The sequence below is a fragment of the Balearica regulorum genome, chromosome 20 (assembly GCF_011004875.1).
Source record: "Balearica regulorum gibbericeps isolate bBalReg1 chromosome 20, bBalReg1.pri, whole genome shotgun sequence".
Taxonomy (NCBI): domain Eukaryota; kingdom Metazoa; phylum Chordata; class Aves; order Gruiformes; family Gruidae; genus Balearica; species Balearica regulorum.
The window spans coordinates 11,180,526-11,201,487 of record NC_046203.1 but is presented as its reverse complement, the minus strand read 5'-3'; the positions used below and the strand labels follow the sequence as shown (position 1 = coordinate 11,201,487).

The window sequence follows — 20,962 nt, the reverse complement described above, 5'->3', positions numbered from 1 at the left end:
AAAGTATTTGTCCCAGTTAATTACCATTTTTGTTTATTTTTTTTATAAGTGGTTTGTGCTTTCACTTCTGCATCATAAACCTCTGCTCATTTATTATAGAATCACAAAGAAAGAAACTTGTTGTGAAATGGATTTTGCTGTGCTGGCGACTTCTTTTCCTAAAAGCTGGTGGCTGGAGGGGATCAGTGCAGTTATTTAGCTCAAACCCTGTAACTCTGCAGTGCTGCATTTGCATTTTCTGGTCTTGCCCATTTGAGAGAGAAGATATGAGACAGGCTGGATCTCGTCTGTCATCTTGTTTTTCAACTCCTTTGTTGCTTAATCAGGGTAGTAATAGCACAGAAAAAGAGAATTTCAAGGACTGCTTGGAGGTTGTTCAGTCTCTTTTCATGCCCAAGGCAGAGTCAAATATTGCTAAGTCATTTCTGGCAGCTTTTTGTCTAAGCTGTTCTTAAAGATCTCCAATGATGAGAACTTCACAGCTTTGTGTGCAATCTATTCCAATACTAAAGTAGTCTTAGACGTGAAGAAAATCTTTGCAACAATTTTTTGTTGGAGCTAACGCAGCCAAAAAAAGCCGTTGATAAGTAGAGCTCGTTAGGGAGATTGTATTCCCTTGCCGTGAGATACTTTCTTAGTTAAAACTTTGTCTTTAAGTATAGGTAATACTATACGACCATAAATGTATAAATATAGAAAAAAAATCATAGAAATTAGTTGAGTTGATGTTGCTGAACTGAAATATTTTGACAGGTGCTTGTCAGGTTCTTTGCATTGGATGTGTTCCCATGAAACAGATTGGTTTCAATAAAACTATTTTTTGATGAAAATCTGTTCCTTTTATCAGCTGTAGGTGTAGAGAATAATTCTGATTATTTCATTTGCTCCATTTTTTTTTTCAACGGAAAATGAAGAGAAAAACCTGGCGGAACAATTACAATGATAAAATGTTTACATCTCTGCTGTGTTGTTTTCCTGCTGCAATAAGGTTAATGACTACGGGCAGATTCTGTGATGCTGCTTGTGCTGGAGCGTGCGTGCAGCTCTCTTGCTTTTAGTGGTTCTACCTCTGTGGCAAAGCACGGGACACAGAAGTGTCCGGCTTTCCCTTGCAGAGGTTAAGCTGCCAGGCACCGGGACTGCACGGTTGCTCTTTAGCATAAAGCAAGAATCAGGTAGCGGAGCCTATGTTTTTGCCCTTGCCCATTCGGATGATGATAATAAGACGTTGAGCTTTTGAAAATTTGCTTCTTTGGGTGAAAGTTTTGCTGAAGCAAAGGTGGCCTAAACCGTTAGGGTTTGATAGTGACTGCACGTGGGCCAACAGATTGTACGAGCAGTTCTTTGAGGTGAAAGGAAATTCTCTCCGTGCCTGGTGGTTGTGGGGATTACGATGGGGCCAGCTTTGGAGCTGGGAAGGAATCTTCTGATCGGCTGGTGCACTTAACCAGATCAGCTCCTTCCCACTGCAAGGCTTTGGGGTTGACCCCAAACCGAGGGCAGGCTTTTGGAAAGACCCTCCCGTGCGCTCCTCAGTCGGGAGGAAAATTCCCACTCTCCTGTGCAATCCATGTGTGCACGCACACAAGAATTCATTACTTGAGGAAGCTTTTGGTCTACAGCGTGTAGGAAAACCTGCTACGCATGCACAGCACAGCTGAGCTGTGTGACCAGGGAAGGGCTGTGACAAAGCACGTGTTAGATCACCTCGTCCAGTTCCTGCATGATGTAGATAGTCTCCTCTGGTTTCACCTTCCCTTGAAAATAACTTCATATTTCATGATTTTCATGCCAGCTGATATAGGTCTCTTTTTGTTATAGACCCTTAAAAGTGTCTGGGACAAAATTCACAAATATAAAATCCTTAAGAATCAAAGTCTGATCATTTGAAACCAATTACACCTTTTTTTTTTTTTCTGCTAGAAGAAACATCTGTTGGGTAGAGAAATAAAAAAATAATGCACCACATTTTAAAGAGATTCAAGTACTTATAACATTGTCTTTAGTAATTATTCCTCCTACTTGCTTTATTTGGATGCTTCCTCACATTCTTGGATCTTCGCACGTGCACAGATGAGTAAATTGTACCCCCTGCCCCTTTCTTCCCCAGGATCCTTCGTTGTTGAATGGCAAAGTGACGCTGCATCAGGTTACTGCCGGGACTGTGCTATCGAGGCAAGGCGATCAGGTGAGTGAGCGTCATCTCAGAGTAGAGGGAATGTAGGTCTGGCTCAGCCTTTCCCCCACCGTAAGGTATTTATACACATTGATGATAAGTAAAAAAATCCTGCTCCCAAACCTCCTCTTCTCGAGGTGAAACAGTCCCAACTCTCAGCTTTTCTGTGCAAATGGGGTGTAGTCAGAGCAGAAATTTGGTACCTGTTTGTTTTCAGCTTGTTTTTTTGTATGGAGTGTCATACCTCTGTCCTCCCTGAGGACGTACGGAGATTGGGCAGCCCTTTTTCATGCCCCGCACTGCGGGCTTTCCATGATGTCACTCTGTTGCAGTAAAGCATTGTTTCCCCCCTATACAACAGAAATCCAATTTTATTTGTTTGTAGCAAAGTGTGTTTAGGATATAATGAGATTCATTTATAATAATACTGTGCAAATAGACAAGCTTATGCACGGCAGATGAGGGGCAGCTCCAATTACAGTGCTGCTGTACTCTGCTCTGCTGAACTGCGATGTCCCTCATCATGCTGCTGTGATTACCCCGTCATTTCCATTCTCAATTCTGTTGTTATTTCTTGAGATCTTACAGATGCAGCCTTCGTTTTTCACAACCATACGGAGAGAAACACATTTTTCAATATTGTGGCTGCTTAGTTTTAAATATTCATAACCTGCTTTTAATAATTCACTATTGTGTCTTATTTTATCACCTAATTGTTCAAAAACTATAGGGAGCTTTCTGGAAAACAGATTGGTCATGATAGTACTGTCACTGTGATAATTGCTTTTAAAATCTTTGGGGATTTTATTGAGCTCTTTTTCCATTTTCTCCAGGATGTTAATGTTTGCTTTGTGGTCTCGGGGATGCTTCACGTGTACCAACGGAAAATAGACTCGGAGGAGGACACCTGTCTGTTCATCACCCATCCAGGAGAACTCGTAGGCCAGCTCGCTGTCCTGACTGGGGAACCACTGATTTTCACCATCAAGGCCAATCGAGACTGCAGCTTCCTCTCTATTTCCAAGTCCCATTTCTATGAGTGAGTTCTGCCATCAAAACATACATTGATCTTTATTTTTTTAATTTTGTATTCCTTTATGGCCCTTTTAAACAAACAGGAGCGGTGGATGTACGTGTGGCATGGTACTGCTACAATACGTCCCGTAGCAAACCAGATAGCTTACGTGAGGGTTTTAAATGCCCGGATGAGCTCTGACCCATCTATCAGATGGCTTTATCTCCAGCAAGACGTAACGCGGGGAACGTGGTAATATTAAATGGCGATATCTCTTTTGTTCCAGGTTTATAGAGCGCTTAACCCAACGGGGTGTGATTTATGACCTAAGACTCATATACTTTATAATCCAAATAAGAAGGTCTGGCCAGAGCCTGTGCTTTGCTGGGTTGAGTACTTCTTTGCCAGGCCCTTTCTCTTAGATTCATTATTCCCTTTTGCTGGAGACCCGCCCCAGTTCTGTTTCCAAACACAGCCCAGGCTGTGGGGTGTGGTATGAATGATTGGCCTTGGTGTGACTGGAGGCTTTCAGTGCAGTAGGTGAAAGAACAGTGTCCCTGTGCTAGACAGGTTCTTTTCTGGACCTTGGAAGTAGTACGTGACTTGTGGCTTAATGCCTAAAGGGGGATGTAGGTATTTCTGAATTACAAAACACACCCCCAAACCCAATATGATGACTGCAGTTAGCCTCATTGTCCAATATTAATGATCAATGCTCTTGATTTATTCCATGATCCATTTGTTAAGGCTTACTATTAGTTCACACACATAATTTGTGTCAAATACCCCTATCTCCTTTTCTAATCTCCTTTTTCGACTTCTGCTTGAATATGCCATCAGGCCTGTGTTGTGTAGGACTTGTTGAGGTTGTGTTGTGTATTTCTTTGTCCCTTGTACTTTCAAAATAATTCTAATTGTTTCTATTCCTAATCAACTCTACTGCAGAATCTTATTCTGTGATTTTTGTCTTTTCATTTCAGGCAAAAGACTGTGTGCTATAAAACCAAATGTGCTGTTCTCAGCAGTGGCGTGGTTGATTAGTTGTGTTTTTCCAGGTCTGTGCAGTGGATGTCAACTCTTTGACCTAATTTCTGATAGATGCTCCCCACTTGTGCCATTCTAAGCGCTAGCTGATCTATTTCTTCTAAACTCCTGCCTTTTCTTTATTTCTTTTTCTACTGTTGTTTTCTCACTTGTTTTTTACTTCAAATTTCGTTTTGTTGTCTCAGCACGCCAGTCAGATTCTACTTTATACTCCTTTTTTTCAGTTTTGATGTTGAGTCCTGGATGGACTCATTTGCTTGAGCTCGTTTTCCTGAGTTTTCTATCTCGAGAATCGAGTCGTCTCTTGTTTATTCCACCTTACTTTTTGGCTTTCATTAACTCCTTCCCAGCCAGTGATCTCAAACCCATCCTGTATCACATCTGCATCATTTCTGGGACCTTTGCAAATCTTTCTTTTTCTCCTTTAAAAAGTCTGTTGCCAGTTCTCTGCATTTTACGATCTCTGTGATCTTCCAGCGTTCCATCTTCACCATTTCTCCTGAAACTCAAGTTTTATATCACTTGTAACTCCTGTTCCCATATTTAAAAGTGTCATTGTAGAAAGTCTTTGAAAAGCATGAGGTTTCTTCGAGTTTGTTCATTTTTGCTTTGAACTCTATGAGAAAAAAAAACTTGTTGATAAAATTAGAAGCAAGTTTTATTTTGCACTAGTTGTGCCAGATTCTGTGCTCACAGTCCTACAATGTTTGGCTTTTTCCTTTGCTTGGAATCTCCCAGGAATGATATTTTTTTAAACTTTTTTTTCTGTTGGCTCTTAATCTTTCTTACTGACCAGAAGAAATTTGACAAGAACCTCCATTATTCTCCAAAATTCCTTTCTTGTCAAATATATTACTCTTTTTCTCTGAGCTGCCCTGGAACATTGTATGTGTGTTTTTCTCAATAATTAAGGAGAGGATGAAGCAGAAGGAACACGGTCATTAGTTGCCATTAGGCTAAGAGCACAGTGATGGAAGCAGCCCAGGGTTTAGAATTGCACGTTGCATGTTGGACAACAGGTTAAATCCTTTTCACAGAAACTCTGGGGCAGGAGCCTTTTACGTGGCACTAAATAGCTATCTGCAAATGTAGAGTTTAAGTATAGGGGTGACACAAGCTAATTATATAGTATATACCTTAAATGCTTTGCTATTTTGCCGAACTGATGTACTAAGTGTGCAGTGCCTACGCTGCAACTGTTGGTGTCTCCTGACGAACAGTGTAATCAAGTTGTCAGCAGACGCGCTTGAGGGAATATGTTCAGGTTCTGCAGTACCAGGGACTCTGTCACATTTTCTGCTTCAGTAAATTTCACAGTTTAGAGTCTTAATCATGTGCGCTTGCCAGATTAGCAGGAGTGCTTTGATTTTTATTTTGTATCGCCAGCCAAGCTGAATATCAAATTGCATCCACATTCACAAGGATATCCACATAAGTCCCAGGTTTTTGCAGACAGCAGTTTAGCCTTTTCATCACTATATTTGGTGAGCTTTCTAATAAAGAATCCTGAGGATTCCTTCAGGAGCAGGTTTCTATTGTACAGAGCTTTGATTTTTAATTTTCCCAGTGTCAGTCATGTGCAAAGCAGAAGAGCAAAGTTGAAAATGCCCAGGTGAAAGGAAGGAAGGAAACTTGGCTTATAATGGGGGGGGGGGGGGAAATCTGCTTTTCTCTTCTTATGCATAAGGGTGAGCTTTTACCTTCCATCATAACACTCTTGTAGAAGCTGTATAGCATCAGTGAAATACCAGAGAGCTCCAGATGGAAATAAAAGCAGCCTGTTCATAGTTTACATTTTGAATGCATTAAGTATTAAGATACATATCTTGAGGGAGGAAAAGGAGTAAATGGCTTTTACTGATCGCAGCAGACAGCCTGTGTGGGAGGAGACTTTGAGGGCTAGATAAGCCAGTAGAGTAACAGCAATGAGCTAAACCGTTCAGGAGTTTGCAGGGGGGTTTATTTAACTTTTAGATCAGCTGATAGGGCTGGGTGTTTTGTGTGTGTTGGGGGATTAGTGTTGCCTGTTTATTGGCACTTATCCTGGGGTGCCCCTTCCAGCTCCTTTGGCCTTTGCTCGAAGTTATGTTGGTGTGGTAACGTTTCCATAAGATAACATGTTGTTTTCATGTGCAATAATAGCTTATCGAAACCAAGGTAGTCTGTACGTGCCGTGGGTAGGAGCTGGGGGGGGACATGGAAACCTCGGGGCAGGAGAGGAAAGCTGTCCTGCTTTTCCAGAATCCTGTTTTGATGGTTGGATTTTAAACCGTGCTAAATGAGAGTTGGTGTTCAGTTTAACTCACCTAGTAGCACACATGAGTGCAGGGGTACGTGTGTGATGAGCTCAGTATGGAATAGGGATATACGCCTAGGAATGTCTTTGGTTTCAAATTCAGGGATTTCAGCTTAAGAAATTACAAGCTTCATTATTGTGAAAATGCATTGGGTAAGGAGAGTAGATAAACATGAAAGGTCCCAGCAGTGCCCTGTGTGCTGCGCTCGACCCGTAGTCGCTGTCAGCTCTGGTCCCTTGCTGCAGCTACAGGACCAATGAATGAGAGATCTGATAGTTTAGAAGCTATTAGAAAGTTTAGGATGTGAGGTTAGATACAAAGCTCGCGTGATTTGGGCTTAGCAGAGTTCCCAGGTACACAGGGTCTCCCGAGTAGATTGTCTTATGGCAGTCTGGTATCTTCATTGTAAAGGGAACATTGATGCAGAAAGCGTACGAAGTATTTATCATTTTCTCTTCTTTGTTTCTGCCCGTGTGTGGCTTGAACGAGGCTCCCTCCTCTCTATCTGCGTGTACTTTGCGTGCCGGGTCTGCGTACACTTACCCACTGCTTTCTGAATTAACTGCTTTTTAGTAGTCGGCCATCAATGGCTCTTGGCACTGCACAGGGACAGAAAAGATGTCCTAACGGGTACACCGTCTAGAGACGTGCGCCATCGGTTCACTCCTGGGGAGTCGTGCTTCAGTAAGAATTTGAGTGCTTACTCACAGAGTGACAGGATGAAGTGATCTTTAGTCTAAAAAGAATAAGAAATAAGACATTTATGAGCAGTTATCAGGTGTCTGTGAGCACAATTTCCCTCGGGCCTCGCAGTCAGTGTCAGTTAGCAGTTTTCCCTGGCAGAACACTCTCAAAGTTTTCCAGTTTGAGAAAAGTATTGAATTACATCCTATCTTTATTAGTGGAGACTATTAAACATCACTCAAAAGATTCAGTGTGAAGATCAGAAGCTTTATAAGAAGATATTTGAGTTCTTTGTGGTCTTTGCAACAGGGAAAAATTATTCTTAAATGTAAGAGCATCAGACTTTACATATAATTGGGTTTGGACCTGATAAAAAACCTAGGGGAAACTGAGCACACGTGCACATGTGCGAGACTGAGAGGTGCAGAACAGCAGGAAGGGACAATCTTCTGGACAGCACGAACATTTCCCTGAGTTGTAAGAGACCTGGGTGAAGGGGAGGTTGGGAGGGCGGCTCGTAGACCAGAGCTGGCACGGCTCCGTCCATCCCGCTGCGCGCTCAGAGGGAGTTGGGCCAGGCAGCAGGGCTAGCTACCATCCTGCCTAGGCTGCCTCTGGGACAGTGCCACCTTTGAGTGACGTTTAATTTGGGCTAGTTTGGAAGGCTGGGAAGCCCCAAACTTTGTCAAATTATCACCGATGTAGTGTGGTTGGGGCGATAGTGGAGCGTGTGTGTAGGGGGTATGTACTAACTTCTGAATTAGCGCCTGTATAACTGCCCAGTTGCATTGGCATGCTGTGCCTATTCCATTTTGGGGAAACACTTGAATAACTTTTTTTTTTTTTCCTTCTAGGATAATGCGGGAGCAGCCAAGCGTGGTTCTCGGTGTGGCCCACACAGTTGTGAAGAGAATGTCCCCGTTTGTTAGGCAAATTGACTTTGCCCTGGATTGGATGGAGGTTGAGGCTGGACGAGCTGTTTACAGGTGAGATGTGGACAAAATTGCATGTTGTCTGTTGAATATTTAAGTTTTTATAGTTAAGGGGCTGTGCTCCCTTGGTGATAAATTTAGTCCAATGAGTTTCTTATTCTATCTGTCAACCATTCCATCGGGTTTATCTGTTTGCCTATTTTGAGATTATTTTCTTTCTGCAGTACCCATCAACATTGCTTCAGTGTCTTGTCTCCAGGTGTTACTAAAATTCTTTCATACTATCCCTCACCCTTTATGTTGTCTCGGCAAGCTTTTAAAGTGACATAATCGATTAAGACATAGACGGTTGTATGTTCTGGTGGTAGTTTCTGCATTGTTAAGGGCATGAACATCTATTGCTCAAAGAGGTTTTTCAGCTGTTCTAAAATAAACAGCAAAACTCCAAGGGAATTCATTTAGGCTTATTCAAGAGTAAATTGAAGAGAGGCACTGCGCTTTATGTTTAAGGGGCAAAAGTTATCCTTGGAAAACTTAGTTTTATGGATTTTTGTACTAGGATACATTTGAGCCATTATATGGTTGCTGCAGTGGTGGGAGAATAAAGGTCTAATTGAGTACGTGTTCTATATAATTGTAATTTTGATTTTTATAACTATACCTGCAGTGCTTATGCTCATGGAAGTTTTGGATTACTTTGTGCATCAAAGCAGTCATAGTTGACAGTATCTTGTTAAAATCTTTTGGAATTCCTCACATGAATTTTAACCCCACTACCAGAAGTACGGCATTTCATCCGCGTACAAGGTTATACTGGCAATCTGTGTGCCAAACCATGCTCCTAATCATGCAAACTTGATAGAGCAAAACCTTCCCGACAGACTGTGTGCACTGAAAGGAATCCAAACCCTGAGCCACTTGGGGGTTTTTCTCTTTGACCTGCAGAATTTCTCTACGCATCCATATTGACCTGGCAGTGACAAGCAGCTCCTGCTGTAACCAGTAACGAGCCTGTTGTCTCCTCTAGAGACCACTTTTGTTCTGGTCATCTGCTTCCAGACCTAAGAGTAACCTGTACATTTAAACATTAAACACCTTTCCAAGTCACCTTTTAACAGATTCCTGTTCAATTTCTTGTTTGCTTGTTATGTTTAACTGTTGGTTAAACATTTTCTTATGTCCTCTAAGTCAGGTAGGGAAAGATGATCAATTTATTAAAAGGCTTGAGATGCATTTGATGAGCAAAGGTGCTTCACTAATCCTCGTTATTGATTATTCTTTCTGCAGGCAGGGTGACAAGTCAGACTGCACGTACATTGTGTTGAATGGTCGACTTCGCTCAGTCATACGGATGGATGATGGAAAAAAGCACCTGACTGGTGAATACGGCCGAGGAGACTTAATTGGAGTGGTAAGAGCCTGTTTCAAAAACAATTTCTTCAGCTGAGAAATTGGTATTGACTCCACACTAAACAAACAAAATCTTGCTTTGATCAGTTGTTAATCTTAGTTAAGGGCTACCACAAGTTGAAAAGACGGAAACTCCCTTCTACCCAGAAACTTTATATAACAATACATGAATGGGATTATTGGACTTGGTTTAAAAAGAAAGATAAGCAAAGAAAAGTCACAACCAAACCAAAAAGCCCTGCACAATGATCTGTTGTGATACGAGTTAGTTTCTTTCACATTGAAAGGAGCACAGCCTGTTAGAAAAGTTTGGGAAGAATTGTGGGAATGTGCACCTAAATGGTGATTTGAATAAATTTTAGTATCCTGGAAAGATTCAATTTGGCTGGGGCCTCCTGGAAGTGTCTAGTCCAACCTCCTCCAAGTTAGCAGAGCTGACTTCAAAGCTGCATCGGGTTGTTCAGGGAATGTGTAGTTATTAAAAGTTATTAAAGCAGCTTTTGATTTCAAAATTTAGTATTTATCCACGTTTAAGTTCTCTGCTATGTTCATTTTTTGTTTCTCAGACGTAGTTAACAACTGAAATAGAAGTCCATAAATACGTATGGCTTGTTGGATTTTTATATTTAAAATTAGAAGGCTTCTGAAGTTCTGACATTGTTGTTCAGGCCCTCTTCTGCCTTCTGAGCTGAAGATGAAACGTGTAACGTGCATCTGTTTATAGCCAGCATTAGCCTACCTCTGAATAAAGAAAACACGAGAGTTGGTATTAGTACTATGGGAAGAAATTCTTGTTTATCGGGATCAAGAGGAAGAGGAAGGAGGAGTGCAAGGCTGTTTCCCACTAGAGAGCTGATTCAAGATTGTGCTGATTGCAAAAGGGGATATTTTAGAACGTGGCATGATCCTGTAGTTGAGCGTTACCTACTGGTACCGGAGGGTCTCTCTGCTGCCTTACCTCCTCCCTTGCTCATGGGCGAGGTCTATCACGGAGGACTCTGCGTAGCTGGGGCCAGAATACACCATCAGCATGGGAGACCCTGACGCAGGTGGGTCGCAGACCAGTACCAGCATCGTAAAGTGTTCATGGCAGAGTTTCTTGTGCACTCTGAGAGACTGGGAACAGACCTAATGTCCCAGTTTTTCCTGAGAGAAGGAAAAAGTTTTCTTGTAGGGAGGATGACATCTCTGGACCTTTTCAACCTGTGTTCACAGCTCGTTGTCACCTGCCTAGTAACTTTAAAATAAATTGTATATCATTCAGAAGTGACTGCAAAGGAGTACAAGAGGTAATTCTGGTGCTACTCCCAGCAGAAGACAAAGGTGGTCTGGACTGGTGAGTGCACTGTACTGGTTGAGTTATACGTGGACAGTATTTAAGGATATCTTCCCAAGGTCAGTGCTGCTTCTGGCTGAGGAGTTTTGTTGGCTTGGGACTGTACTTGGCGAAGCAGAGCTATTCTTGAGTGTGCAGGCATGCTCACAAACTCTCTCTTTTGTTTAGTCTTTTTTTTGGGGCTACCTCATTAAAGGTAGAATGACATGGTTCGACAGGAACAAAAGCTGAGATCTTTTGTGACTCATGTTCGTATGAGGCCTTGTAGCGTGTGAATAAGGGTTTGTCAGTTTTGACTCGTGCAAGCATTTTCCTGCTCGTTTCTCCACTTCTTTCGCCAGCGGTGATCTGCAGCTCCACTGCCAGGCTTCCGGAGTTTTGCAGAGCTCCCAGGTTAAAACAACAGAGCTGCCGTTCTACGTTCTGAAAGCAGTTTTGAGTGACAGTGGTCTAACCTCGCCCTCCCTGCACGAGCACTAGTGCCGGTTTTGGCCTAACGTTTGGTGCTGGCTCAACTGTTTATCTGGTGCGGAGGAGGGAGGTCGAGTCGGCGGATGGACTGGGACGTGTTTGTGCCATGTTTGCTGGTGAGTCCCTAGGCACGGATACCCAGATAGTTTATGTCTAAACCACAAGTCGCTCTTCTGGATCCGTGTTATGACATGAATCATTTTGAAGACTTTTGTGACTCGATGGACGTCATCTACTCCTTCCTACCCACCGCTCCCAGGCCCACTGACTCACGCTGCCATTTGTTGAACAAATCTCAATGCTCTGGCTCCCTTTTGAAAACACGGGGGAGGATTTGTAAAGATTGCCAAGACTAATGTAGCCGCTCTTTGCAGAGGGCATTAGTAAAATGACATTTTTCCTTTTAAAAAGATTTGTTTATCCGCTTCTGCAGGATCTGCTGTGAACCTTTCAAAACCTGCTGTAGGGTTGCTTTTTTTTTCCCTGAAAGTAAAATAATGGGAGAGTTCTAGGTGCTTGCAGGGAATGAAATTAGCAGTTGGTATTTTGCTCAACTGGTGGTGTGTCCCCCTGAAACCCCTCCAAGACGTCCCACCTCATTCGGAACTGTGGGCACTAACAAAATACGAGAGTCTTTTAGTCCATGTACTTTTGTTTATTGCCTTTATTTCAGAACTTTAAAAATGCCGTGTGTCATATGCATGAGAGATGAGTATCTGTGTTTCTGCTTTCAGAAGAAAAGCACTGAAAAATGAATTATTTCAGACAAGATGTTAATTTTTCAAGCATGTGCGTCCGCTCCCAAGGCTAAACTTGTTGCTCGAACGGTTTTGTTCCTTACACTGACTCAATGGCATCTGTTTCTGAGGTCTGTCAATTCGGAAAAGAAGAACAGTTTAGAAACTAAAGTTTGCCTTCCCTGCGTAGTTAGTTGAAGAGCCGACGAGGATAGTTATGTCGAGGGGGAACGATCCCTGCTCCTGGAGCCTGTCTGGAGTCGCTGACGCTATCGACAGGCAACTCCAGTTGCTGTATCTGGTCAAAACAAGTCAAAACTTGATTGAAAACCTTCCAGGTAGTTTTTAAAGGACAATGATGGACCTGTTAGATAATTCCCTCGCATCTGAAATACAGTTGACCACTTGAAATGCAGTTGACAGAAGTCCTGTTGTCTAGAGACTACGATTTGACCCATTTTGGGGGGAATCTTTTAATTTGTTGGTGCTGCTGCTACAGATGCGCTTGTGGAAAAATGTTGAAATGTTAATTTAATTAAAACGTTATGCGAGCTAAAGGGTAACTCTTCTAGCATCATTTCTGTCGTGCCCAGGTGACCCCAGAGGAAATCAGGAAAGCCCACTCTGTGTGGATAGAGTGAAAGGGCTTCTCTTCACCAAGTTATTTGTTTAAAATGTTTGTATTAGTCTCTCTTTTTTTTTTTTTGATGTAGCTGCTTTAGTTCTGATTGTGGTTTACTGCTGCAAATTGTAGTTTTTATTCTTGTTGTCTTGATCTCATTAACACATTGTTAAGAGGAAAGAGAATTCCTTTTAATTCATTCACTTGTTATGCCTATCGATATCAGGCAAACTGGCCCAGGCTTTGACACTTAGTGCTCTCCCTAGCGCTGCTGAGATGACTGGGGCAATTATTCAGGTTTTTTTTTTTTTTACAACCTACAAAGTAGGTGGTCCCAGACGGGTTACAGGATCACAACTCCGAGCATCTGTTGACATAGGTGTTCTTTGCTTTTTTGCATTGTTGGAAGGACACTAGTGGGTGAGGAGAAGGGGGAAAAAAACCCAACGGAGCTATCTTGCAGAATAATCTCCTGCGGAATAAAAGTTATTTGTATAGTGCCTGCTCCCTTCAAATATCCAGACGTGATAGAACCTTCTATGCAATTAGCTTTTTATGCAAGTCAACGCTATCCTTATTGGGTTCCTGAGGAACGGCTGCGGTGTTGGTAAGATGACTAAATGCCAGGCAGTTCTTAGGGGCCTCGGTGACAGCTGTTGAACTTACAGTATTAGTAAAAAATAAATGTAATGTATAGCTAGACTTACTGGTAGCCACTTGCCTCATAAAACTGTTGTCTGCAAACCAGTCGGCTTTCCAAAATGCCCTTGTGAGTGGGAAGGTTGCAGCAATGTTCTGGTTAATTCAAGACCTTTTGTGTTTCTCATTAACAACCAGAATGCCCCTTCTTATTAGTAGGACTACACCCAGTCATTTTTGGGGAGGAAAATAGCAAAACAAGCGCAGAAAGGCATTTGTGCACTAACGCTTTCTTTTACTGCAGGGCAGCCTGAGTGATAAATTGCAGAAAAAGACTCCTTATCCGCCGGTGCTGCGGCATACCGGTTCTGCTGTGGAAGAAATCACGCTTTACATTCTAGACATAATGGCTGGTTTAGGTGGTTTTAGATGTTAAGCCGTTCAACTCGTTAATACAGTTAAATGTGCATGGCTTTTTTGCTCTCTAAAAAGTTGAAAACCAAGAAGAATCTGTAACTGGCTTATGATTTCCTTAGGGATTTGGAGCATTGTCCTTTGAAATGTAAGACTGACTGTTAGAAATCTTTAATTGCTGAGTAATCCTCAAAGGAAACACACCAGTATCAGGATTACACTTGTCAGACTTTTGTTCTTTATCATACAAATGTTATCATACACCACAGGCTTTTGATGCTACCGAAGCTAGCTGAGTATCATTGCACCCCTGACACCCCCACTAAAACTGGGCAAATTCTACTCCGTAAGGCTGGTTTACTTTGTCATTTTTAAGTGTGTGGATGTTTTTTGGCCGATTAGTCGCATGTAATTTTTTCAGACTGTGAATTCTTCTGTTTCTAAAGCTTTAAGTCACTAAAAAAGCAGATTTCAGGTTAATTCAGGTTAGTGGCGCCTCAGGCACTCTGTGTGCACAGCCCATAGCTGTGGAAATTGGAGGCGGATGAGGTCCAAGCACTGAGCTGGAAGACGTGGTTCTGGAAGGAGGTGTTCTCTTCCCATCTCTTCCACCGTCTGTCTTGGTAATACAGTACTAAAAATTATTATTTGCCTAGCAGCATCTTAGGTGTGAAATTGTATTTTTAAAAAAATCCCAAACCCAAGGAAACAAACCCCCCAAACAAACCCCAAAGCCAAACATAACCCACCCAACAGCAAACCCCCCAGTAGTGACCAGCAGAGAAGCCAGGCAGACGAAGCTCTGAGAAATGAGTTCACATTTGTGCAGCTGAATTAGCGTCAGACTGAAATTAGAAGCTCAGTGTCCTGATTTCCAAACTCGTCCTGAGGGTGTTTTTGGCCGAAGCGAAGTCGCTGATCTGAGCCATTGGAACCTCGGGTTCATAGGAGCATCTTCACTTACGGCATGAGCTGCTGAGTACTGTCTATTTTCCCCGATTCTTTTCTCTACTACAATTTATTCTTTTATCCACAGCAGTTTATCTTTTATCTTTATTTGCCTCAAGTTCTAAACAGCTGGTGAAAGTAAGAGACCATTAATAACTGAAAATTGTTGTGCTATAGTTTAGTGGTCTCATCGCTGGCTGGGAAAACCACAGGCACAGTTTTGACAGGAACTGGCATTAAATTATCTGGCACTAATGTTATGCGGGTTAGTCAGCTGGCTTTGTAGCTGCCACAGGTAAAGCTGCAGAGAGCTTTATCTCCTTAGCCAAATTCTTTTTGGAGAGTATTAGGATCTTTGACAGGTAGTGATGAAAGTTGTGACCTGCTGGGTTGCAGACAGGGGATTTCATGCAGCAGACTGTCATTCCTTAAGCTGTGTTGTGTCTCCCTCCTGCTTCCAGCTAATTTCCTTGTGATAATATCATTGCTAGTGTCCACCTATCAACTAACTCTTGATAGAACTTCCGACTCCCCTTCAGGACAGTCTTCCGCATCCACTGCCTTCTGCTCATTTCTCCCTTCCATTTTGAGAAATGCTGCATCGAACTAGGCTGGCTTGTGAATGGGAACAGTTAATATTGCTTTCCCCTTAGCCTTTGCAAAATGCTCAAGTTGTTTGCAAAAGAGATTTTTTTTTTTTTCCTTCATTGTAACTTTTCAGCAAGCATCATTAAGTAAGAGCCGTTGAGTAAGAGAGAGAATTGTGATCCTTGTCATCATCATGAAAATGCTTGGAGGCCAGCGAGTAGTGGGAAACAGAGGACCGGGAAGGATGTTGCTAAAGTTCCAGCCAGGTTTGGTGGTTTTGTGGTGTGAAGCTGAGTCAAAGGCCATCGGATCTCTCCCTTGTCGGAAAGTATCCAAGCAGGTCATCGCGTTCTGTTATCTCTTCTTCCATTGCTGAAATTCAGACATAGTTTCTTCGTAGGAGGAGCATGCTGCGTGCCTGTCAGTGGCGTTGCACTTGCAGATACTCTTCAATCAACCTGGATAAATTCGACGGATTGGGAGTTTTCTGTGTGTGCTTCAGATAATTCTCAGTGTGGGTTTCTTGTTGTTTTGACTGTAATGATGGATTAGGGGAGCAAAACGTGCATGCAACTTCCCATCTTTTCTATAGCCACATGCATATAAGGAGTGAAACTTAAATACACCAGGTAGGGCTGTTACCAGGGCCCTTCCCCAGCTGCGATCTTTCCCTTTGCCCTCCCTTAATGACGGTCACTGCTGCAACGGGACTGTCACTGCACTGCTACGAAGTGCAGGCTCAGGCCCGTCGGGAGAACCTGTAGCATGACTCCCGCCGCCTTAGTTACGAAAGGTAGCAAGCCCTGCCTTACTTAATTTTTACATATATTTTACATATGCACTTACACATATACATCTAGATACACAAAGTAAGACTTAAATATATGAGTGTGTATATGTATATAAGTGGGGGTTTTTTATATATGTGTGTGTGTATATATATATATATAAAAAAAAATAAAAAAAAGAGAGAGGGAGGTTTGGATTCTTCTCTCCGCACAGCAGAAGTGCTGGATGTCCTCAGTCACGAGGTTAACTTGGCACACGAAATATTGCAGAAGGTGGTTGTTAGAACAACTTTCAAGAGTACATGGCGTACTGCATTCATCCGCTGGCACTGCTCCCACAAATAGCATCGATTTGCAGCTTGTCTGGTTGCTCTTCCCACTCATTCATTGCTTCCAGCAGCGTCTCCTCCTTTGTCCTTTTCTGATACAAACAAGTTAATGTTTCAGATTCTTCCAAACTGATGGCTGGAGGAAACACCTTTGAGGTGAGCGTCCTCCGTTTGCTGCGTCTGGTGCAAATGAGCTGAGGGGTCTGAGAGCAGCTTGTTTACACCAGAAAACAAATTGTTCCGTGTAGCGTTTGGTTGCCTTTCACGTAACACTGATTATGTTACATCGCCGTCTTCAGCTGCAGCATCTCCTCTCCTAGTCTAGCAAAACCCCACCGCTCTGAAAATCCACGCCTGTGCGGCTGTTTTGTGCCTGCGCTGTTCTAGTGCTTGTGTTGGCTGTTGAGATTCAGGTGTGCTACCTGGTACCGGGGCATCTGACTTGTTGCCTCTCCCTTTCCTTGAGCCTCCTAAACTATCAGCAGATGTCAGTGTTGGTATTTCTTCTTCTTCCGCCTCCCCAGGCGTATCTGTGCTTCCTTGCACAGTGTATTTCAGCCCTGTCCCTTGTGTTTCCCGCTGTCCCGCCGTGGTCCTCCCCGGTGCCTTTGGGTGAGCTGTTGGTTTTGCCTGGCGCGGTTCGGGGTGGACGTTGCATGAGGAGGGAGTGAGGAGGCAGCTTTGGCAGACGGCAGCGGCACCGCAGGCACGCTGGGCGGTGTGTCTGCAATGCTGCGCCCCGGCTCAGGATGGTCTGTGCCCCCTCCCTTGCTGCTAGAAGCTACGCCAGCGTTGAGGAGAAGAAAATGCCTTTTTACTATTTTTTGACTGTTATCAGAGTTCTCACTTTGTTTCGTTAGGCGCGATGCTGCTTTTGTCGAAGCTCGGCCAGGTGTGCCCTGATCTACCTGGCGCTCTCTTGTAAGAGGGTGCAGGTTTGTGGCTGCTGGGTCTTGCCAAAGCGTCTTGCATGAACGCGAAAGTTTAAAGCCTACAAATAGCAGGCTGAATGACAGGTGGTGATTGTGGCTTTCATGAATGAGGATTTGGAAGATGAAGAGTTTAAACTACGTAATTTAATAACCCGTGGAGTCCTACCCTGCTTCCCAAGTTCTCCTTATAACCGGTGCTGTCGTTTCTGCGGCTGCTGCTCCATCTTACTGCATCGTGTCCAGGGGATGGCAGCGGGAGGGCCGAGATGCAGGGTACCCGCGGTGTGGAGCTCTTGTGAGCTGGTCGCAAGGAAAAGGTTGATATGTGAGAAAGCAGTATGACGTACGAGAGAATAAAAGATTCTCAGGTGGAACACTAGCTGTAATGAAGAGGAACTGAAAGCAGTGTGTGATGAAGTGGGCGGGAGGGGGACGCACAGGGAGAGCCACAGGAGTGTCTGAACGTGCCGGTGGTCGAAGGTCGGGGAGGACGGACCTGTGACTAAAACGACCCCATTGACTTGTGTCACTAATTGGACCTGTGTGCTACTGCTCTGCAACTTGAAAACTCACTTGGAAAGAAATAATCAACACAAGAAACTGTATTTTAAAATTATTTGCATTTTACTGTTTGCTGACTATCAGAAAACACAACAACTTGTTACTGCATTTATGTGGAGAAGCAATGTTTTATTGGGCCAGCAGATCAGCTAACATAAACCGGCCCCAGTTTTGGTGAAGTCCTCCATGAAGTCTCCGAGCTGCTTAAGGCTAAGCAGGAGAATATATATATATATATATATGCTCATTGCATGGGGGCTATGCACACACACAACGTTAAGCAAATATTCAAAGTGATTTGTCAGATGTAGCTCAAAAAGGAATTTGGAGTAATTAGACCAACTTGCAGAAGACAACACTTGCTAGATTTTACTTTACAACTGGGTAATTTGGAAAGCTGTAAGAAGAACTGTCAGCAATGACTGTTGACAATGAAGTCAAAAGAGGTCATGAGAATGGAAATTGTTTTCCCCCTTGTTTTAAAAGATTTACAGTAACGCTTTTTCTTTGTAAAGGACTTGTAAGCTAGGGTTGTGAATCACGCACATCGTACGTGATGGATGCATCGTACGTGTTTGTCTCGCTATTTAATACTGAGCTAGGAGAAGATAAGAGAAACCTAGCTGTCAGAATTAGCTGAAACAGTAAAAAGAGCATAGATCTATTTATAGTTGTGGGTTTTTTTCTTTTTGTTAATGTTAGGAACAACAGAGCTGCAGTAGTGCAGGAGGGACCACCACCTATGGTAATACTAACGATCAATTACGAGAACCACAGGGTATGTAACATTCTAAATTGATGCGAGCGTCTTGATTCGAATTATTAATAGCATTCGAGGCATCGCTTCATGCAGCTCTTGGAGGAAATGGAAGGCAAGGCAATGGTGGATGGACAGATTCTTGAGGGTGTGATGGAGGTAGAGAGGAGATGTTGATGCTTGCTGTAAACGTGCTGCCGAGGGGTAGACCTCAGAGAGAGGTGAGCGACAAATGGAACGTCGAGCATTTTAGCATGACTGCTAGCATGAGGCATAGCGGTTGGATTTGAGAGAGACAGATTTCAAAGTGAAAATAGCACTGTAATGTAGGTTTGCTGAGTTTACAGCATGAGGGAAAAGCAGACGCCGCTAGATAATAAGATGGCAAAGAGAAGACTAGCCAGTCCAGATGGAGCAGAAGATGTGATGGACTCAAACCTTCAGTGAACTCCAGGAAAACTGGAGGATTGTTTTGAGAGGAAGAGCAAGGATGGCATACGGGTGAATTAAAAATTGAACAAGACGACCAGAAATGGGTAGTGAGGGAGAACTTGTTTAGAGCTTGTTACTAAGGAGAAGGAATGGATGTTATGGGAGAAGAACCAGGGATGTACTGTTGCCTCAAGCAAAATATATCTCTCCCCCAGGTTGGGTTGTATAAGATTTGGAAGATAAACAAACATTTCAAGAAATAATATTATTATTAATGTTATTATGGAGGTGTCTCAGTGTTGTTTGGCTACTGTAGCTGTGCTGGGTGATCAGAATATTACATTTGGGGCTTATAACCAAAGAAATAATCTTATGGGGTTGATCTTCTGATCGCAGGTGGATTTTATTTGTATTAAAGTTGAAGCTAGATCTCTAAGTCTTGTACTACTTATAAACCTGGAGAAATAAGAAAACTTGTTGAAAAGGCTCACTGGACAGAGGAGCCCAAGGATTTGTATGTGGCTTAAGAGTGAAATGATTTTAAGTATTCACGTTGCATGAAACTCATTTTTTCTAAGCAAGAAGAAAAAACTCTGAATAGATGACATCTCAAGCGGTCTATTAAGAATAAATAAAAAGAAGAAAAGTATAATTTACAGGGGAGAACTATGACTCAATGTTAGAATCTGTTTTTAATCCTCAAAAAAGATGACAATAGCCAAATACCTATTTGATTTGGCAGATTCCCATGTGCAGAAAATGTAAAACTAGTGCGAAGAAGGCTTTTTAACCACAGGGTGTAAAGAGGGGAGAGGTGAGAATGTAGTGAAGGTTGAGAATAATCCTACCAAAGGTCCACGTGTTCAGTGAGAGCCCTCTCACATCCAGTGAAAAGGAAGTATTTGATGAATAGTTTGGGACAACTAATAAAGCAGAGATTGGGAACTGAGATGCTACTATCCAAGGGGAAAGCAAGATTTGAATCTCTCGGTGTGCAGTGTGAGGGACCCGGATATTTTCCATGTGAGACTACCGGGATGTATTTGCATGAAAATATCAAAGGTAGTGGCTAGACTTACATAGTACCCGTATTTTAGAGTAGCACAAGATCCAATTTCTGTAATCAGTTGGGAATTATATTCAATAAATTCCCTGCAATTGCGGGGTCCCATAACACTGGTGCTGTTGCAAATGCCATCTGCTCTGGAGATCTGAGTGGCTCCTTGTAAAGGAGGTTTGAAGAAGGTCTCCATCTCCCCCCGATCTCCCTGGGGAACAATTCGAAGAGACAGTGTCATAGTTTGGAGGGAAAAAAAAAAGTCCCTGAGGCTTTGTTTTAAAATTAAAATTTAATTCCCTTTTTTTAGAAATCTCATCTTTTCTGAAAGACTGGTGAGCCCTTTGGAGCACAGTTAATTTTATGCACTCATATATCACAAAAAGGGTGGAAAAGGATGTTAGACAGCTTGAGTGTTTTTCTTCTTTATACAAAGTAAACTCAATCAGGTGATGACTGGCTGAGAGGAAAGGTTTTATTTTAACAAGTGAAACTCTTAACCTGCTTTCAGGATAAGGAAGCTAAATTACAGAGCCAAAAACTGTGATAAAAAGCTGGTAATAAGGGAGAGAGAGAAACCAGGAGATGTTACACGACCATTTGGGGAACCTAAAGGGAACGTGGTTCTCTGTAAATGTGTGTACAAAGATGATATGACCTTTTTTCCCCTTCCTTCTATATACTTAGTTTAAAATGTGATTACATAATAAAACATCCCTGGCATCTGAAAAAAAAAACCAAACCAAACCCAAAGGCGAAGTCTTGCAAAATGAAGTTACTTGGCATTTACTTG

At 42.7% G+C, this 20,962-nt stretch overlaps 1 protein-coding gene across 1 annotated transcript in view; it reads left to right on the top strand.

The window, feature by feature from the left end:
• PNPLA7 (patatin like domain 7, lysophospholipase) overlaps positions 1–20,962 on the top strand; it is a 123,721-nt gene that overhangs the window by 27,028 nt on the left and 75,731 nt on the right. The window contains exons 16-19 of the mRNA XM_075772762.1: positions 2,111–2,188; positions 3,010–3,215; positions 8,071–8,202; positions 9,436–9,559. Of these exons, the coding sequence (XP_075628877.1) occupies positions 2,111–2,188; positions 3,010–3,215; positions 8,071–8,202; positions 9,436–9,559 (540 nt within the window). The remainder of the gene's footprint in view (positions 1–2,110; positions 2,189–3,009; positions 3,216–8,070; positions 8,203–9,435; positions 9,560–20,962) is intronic.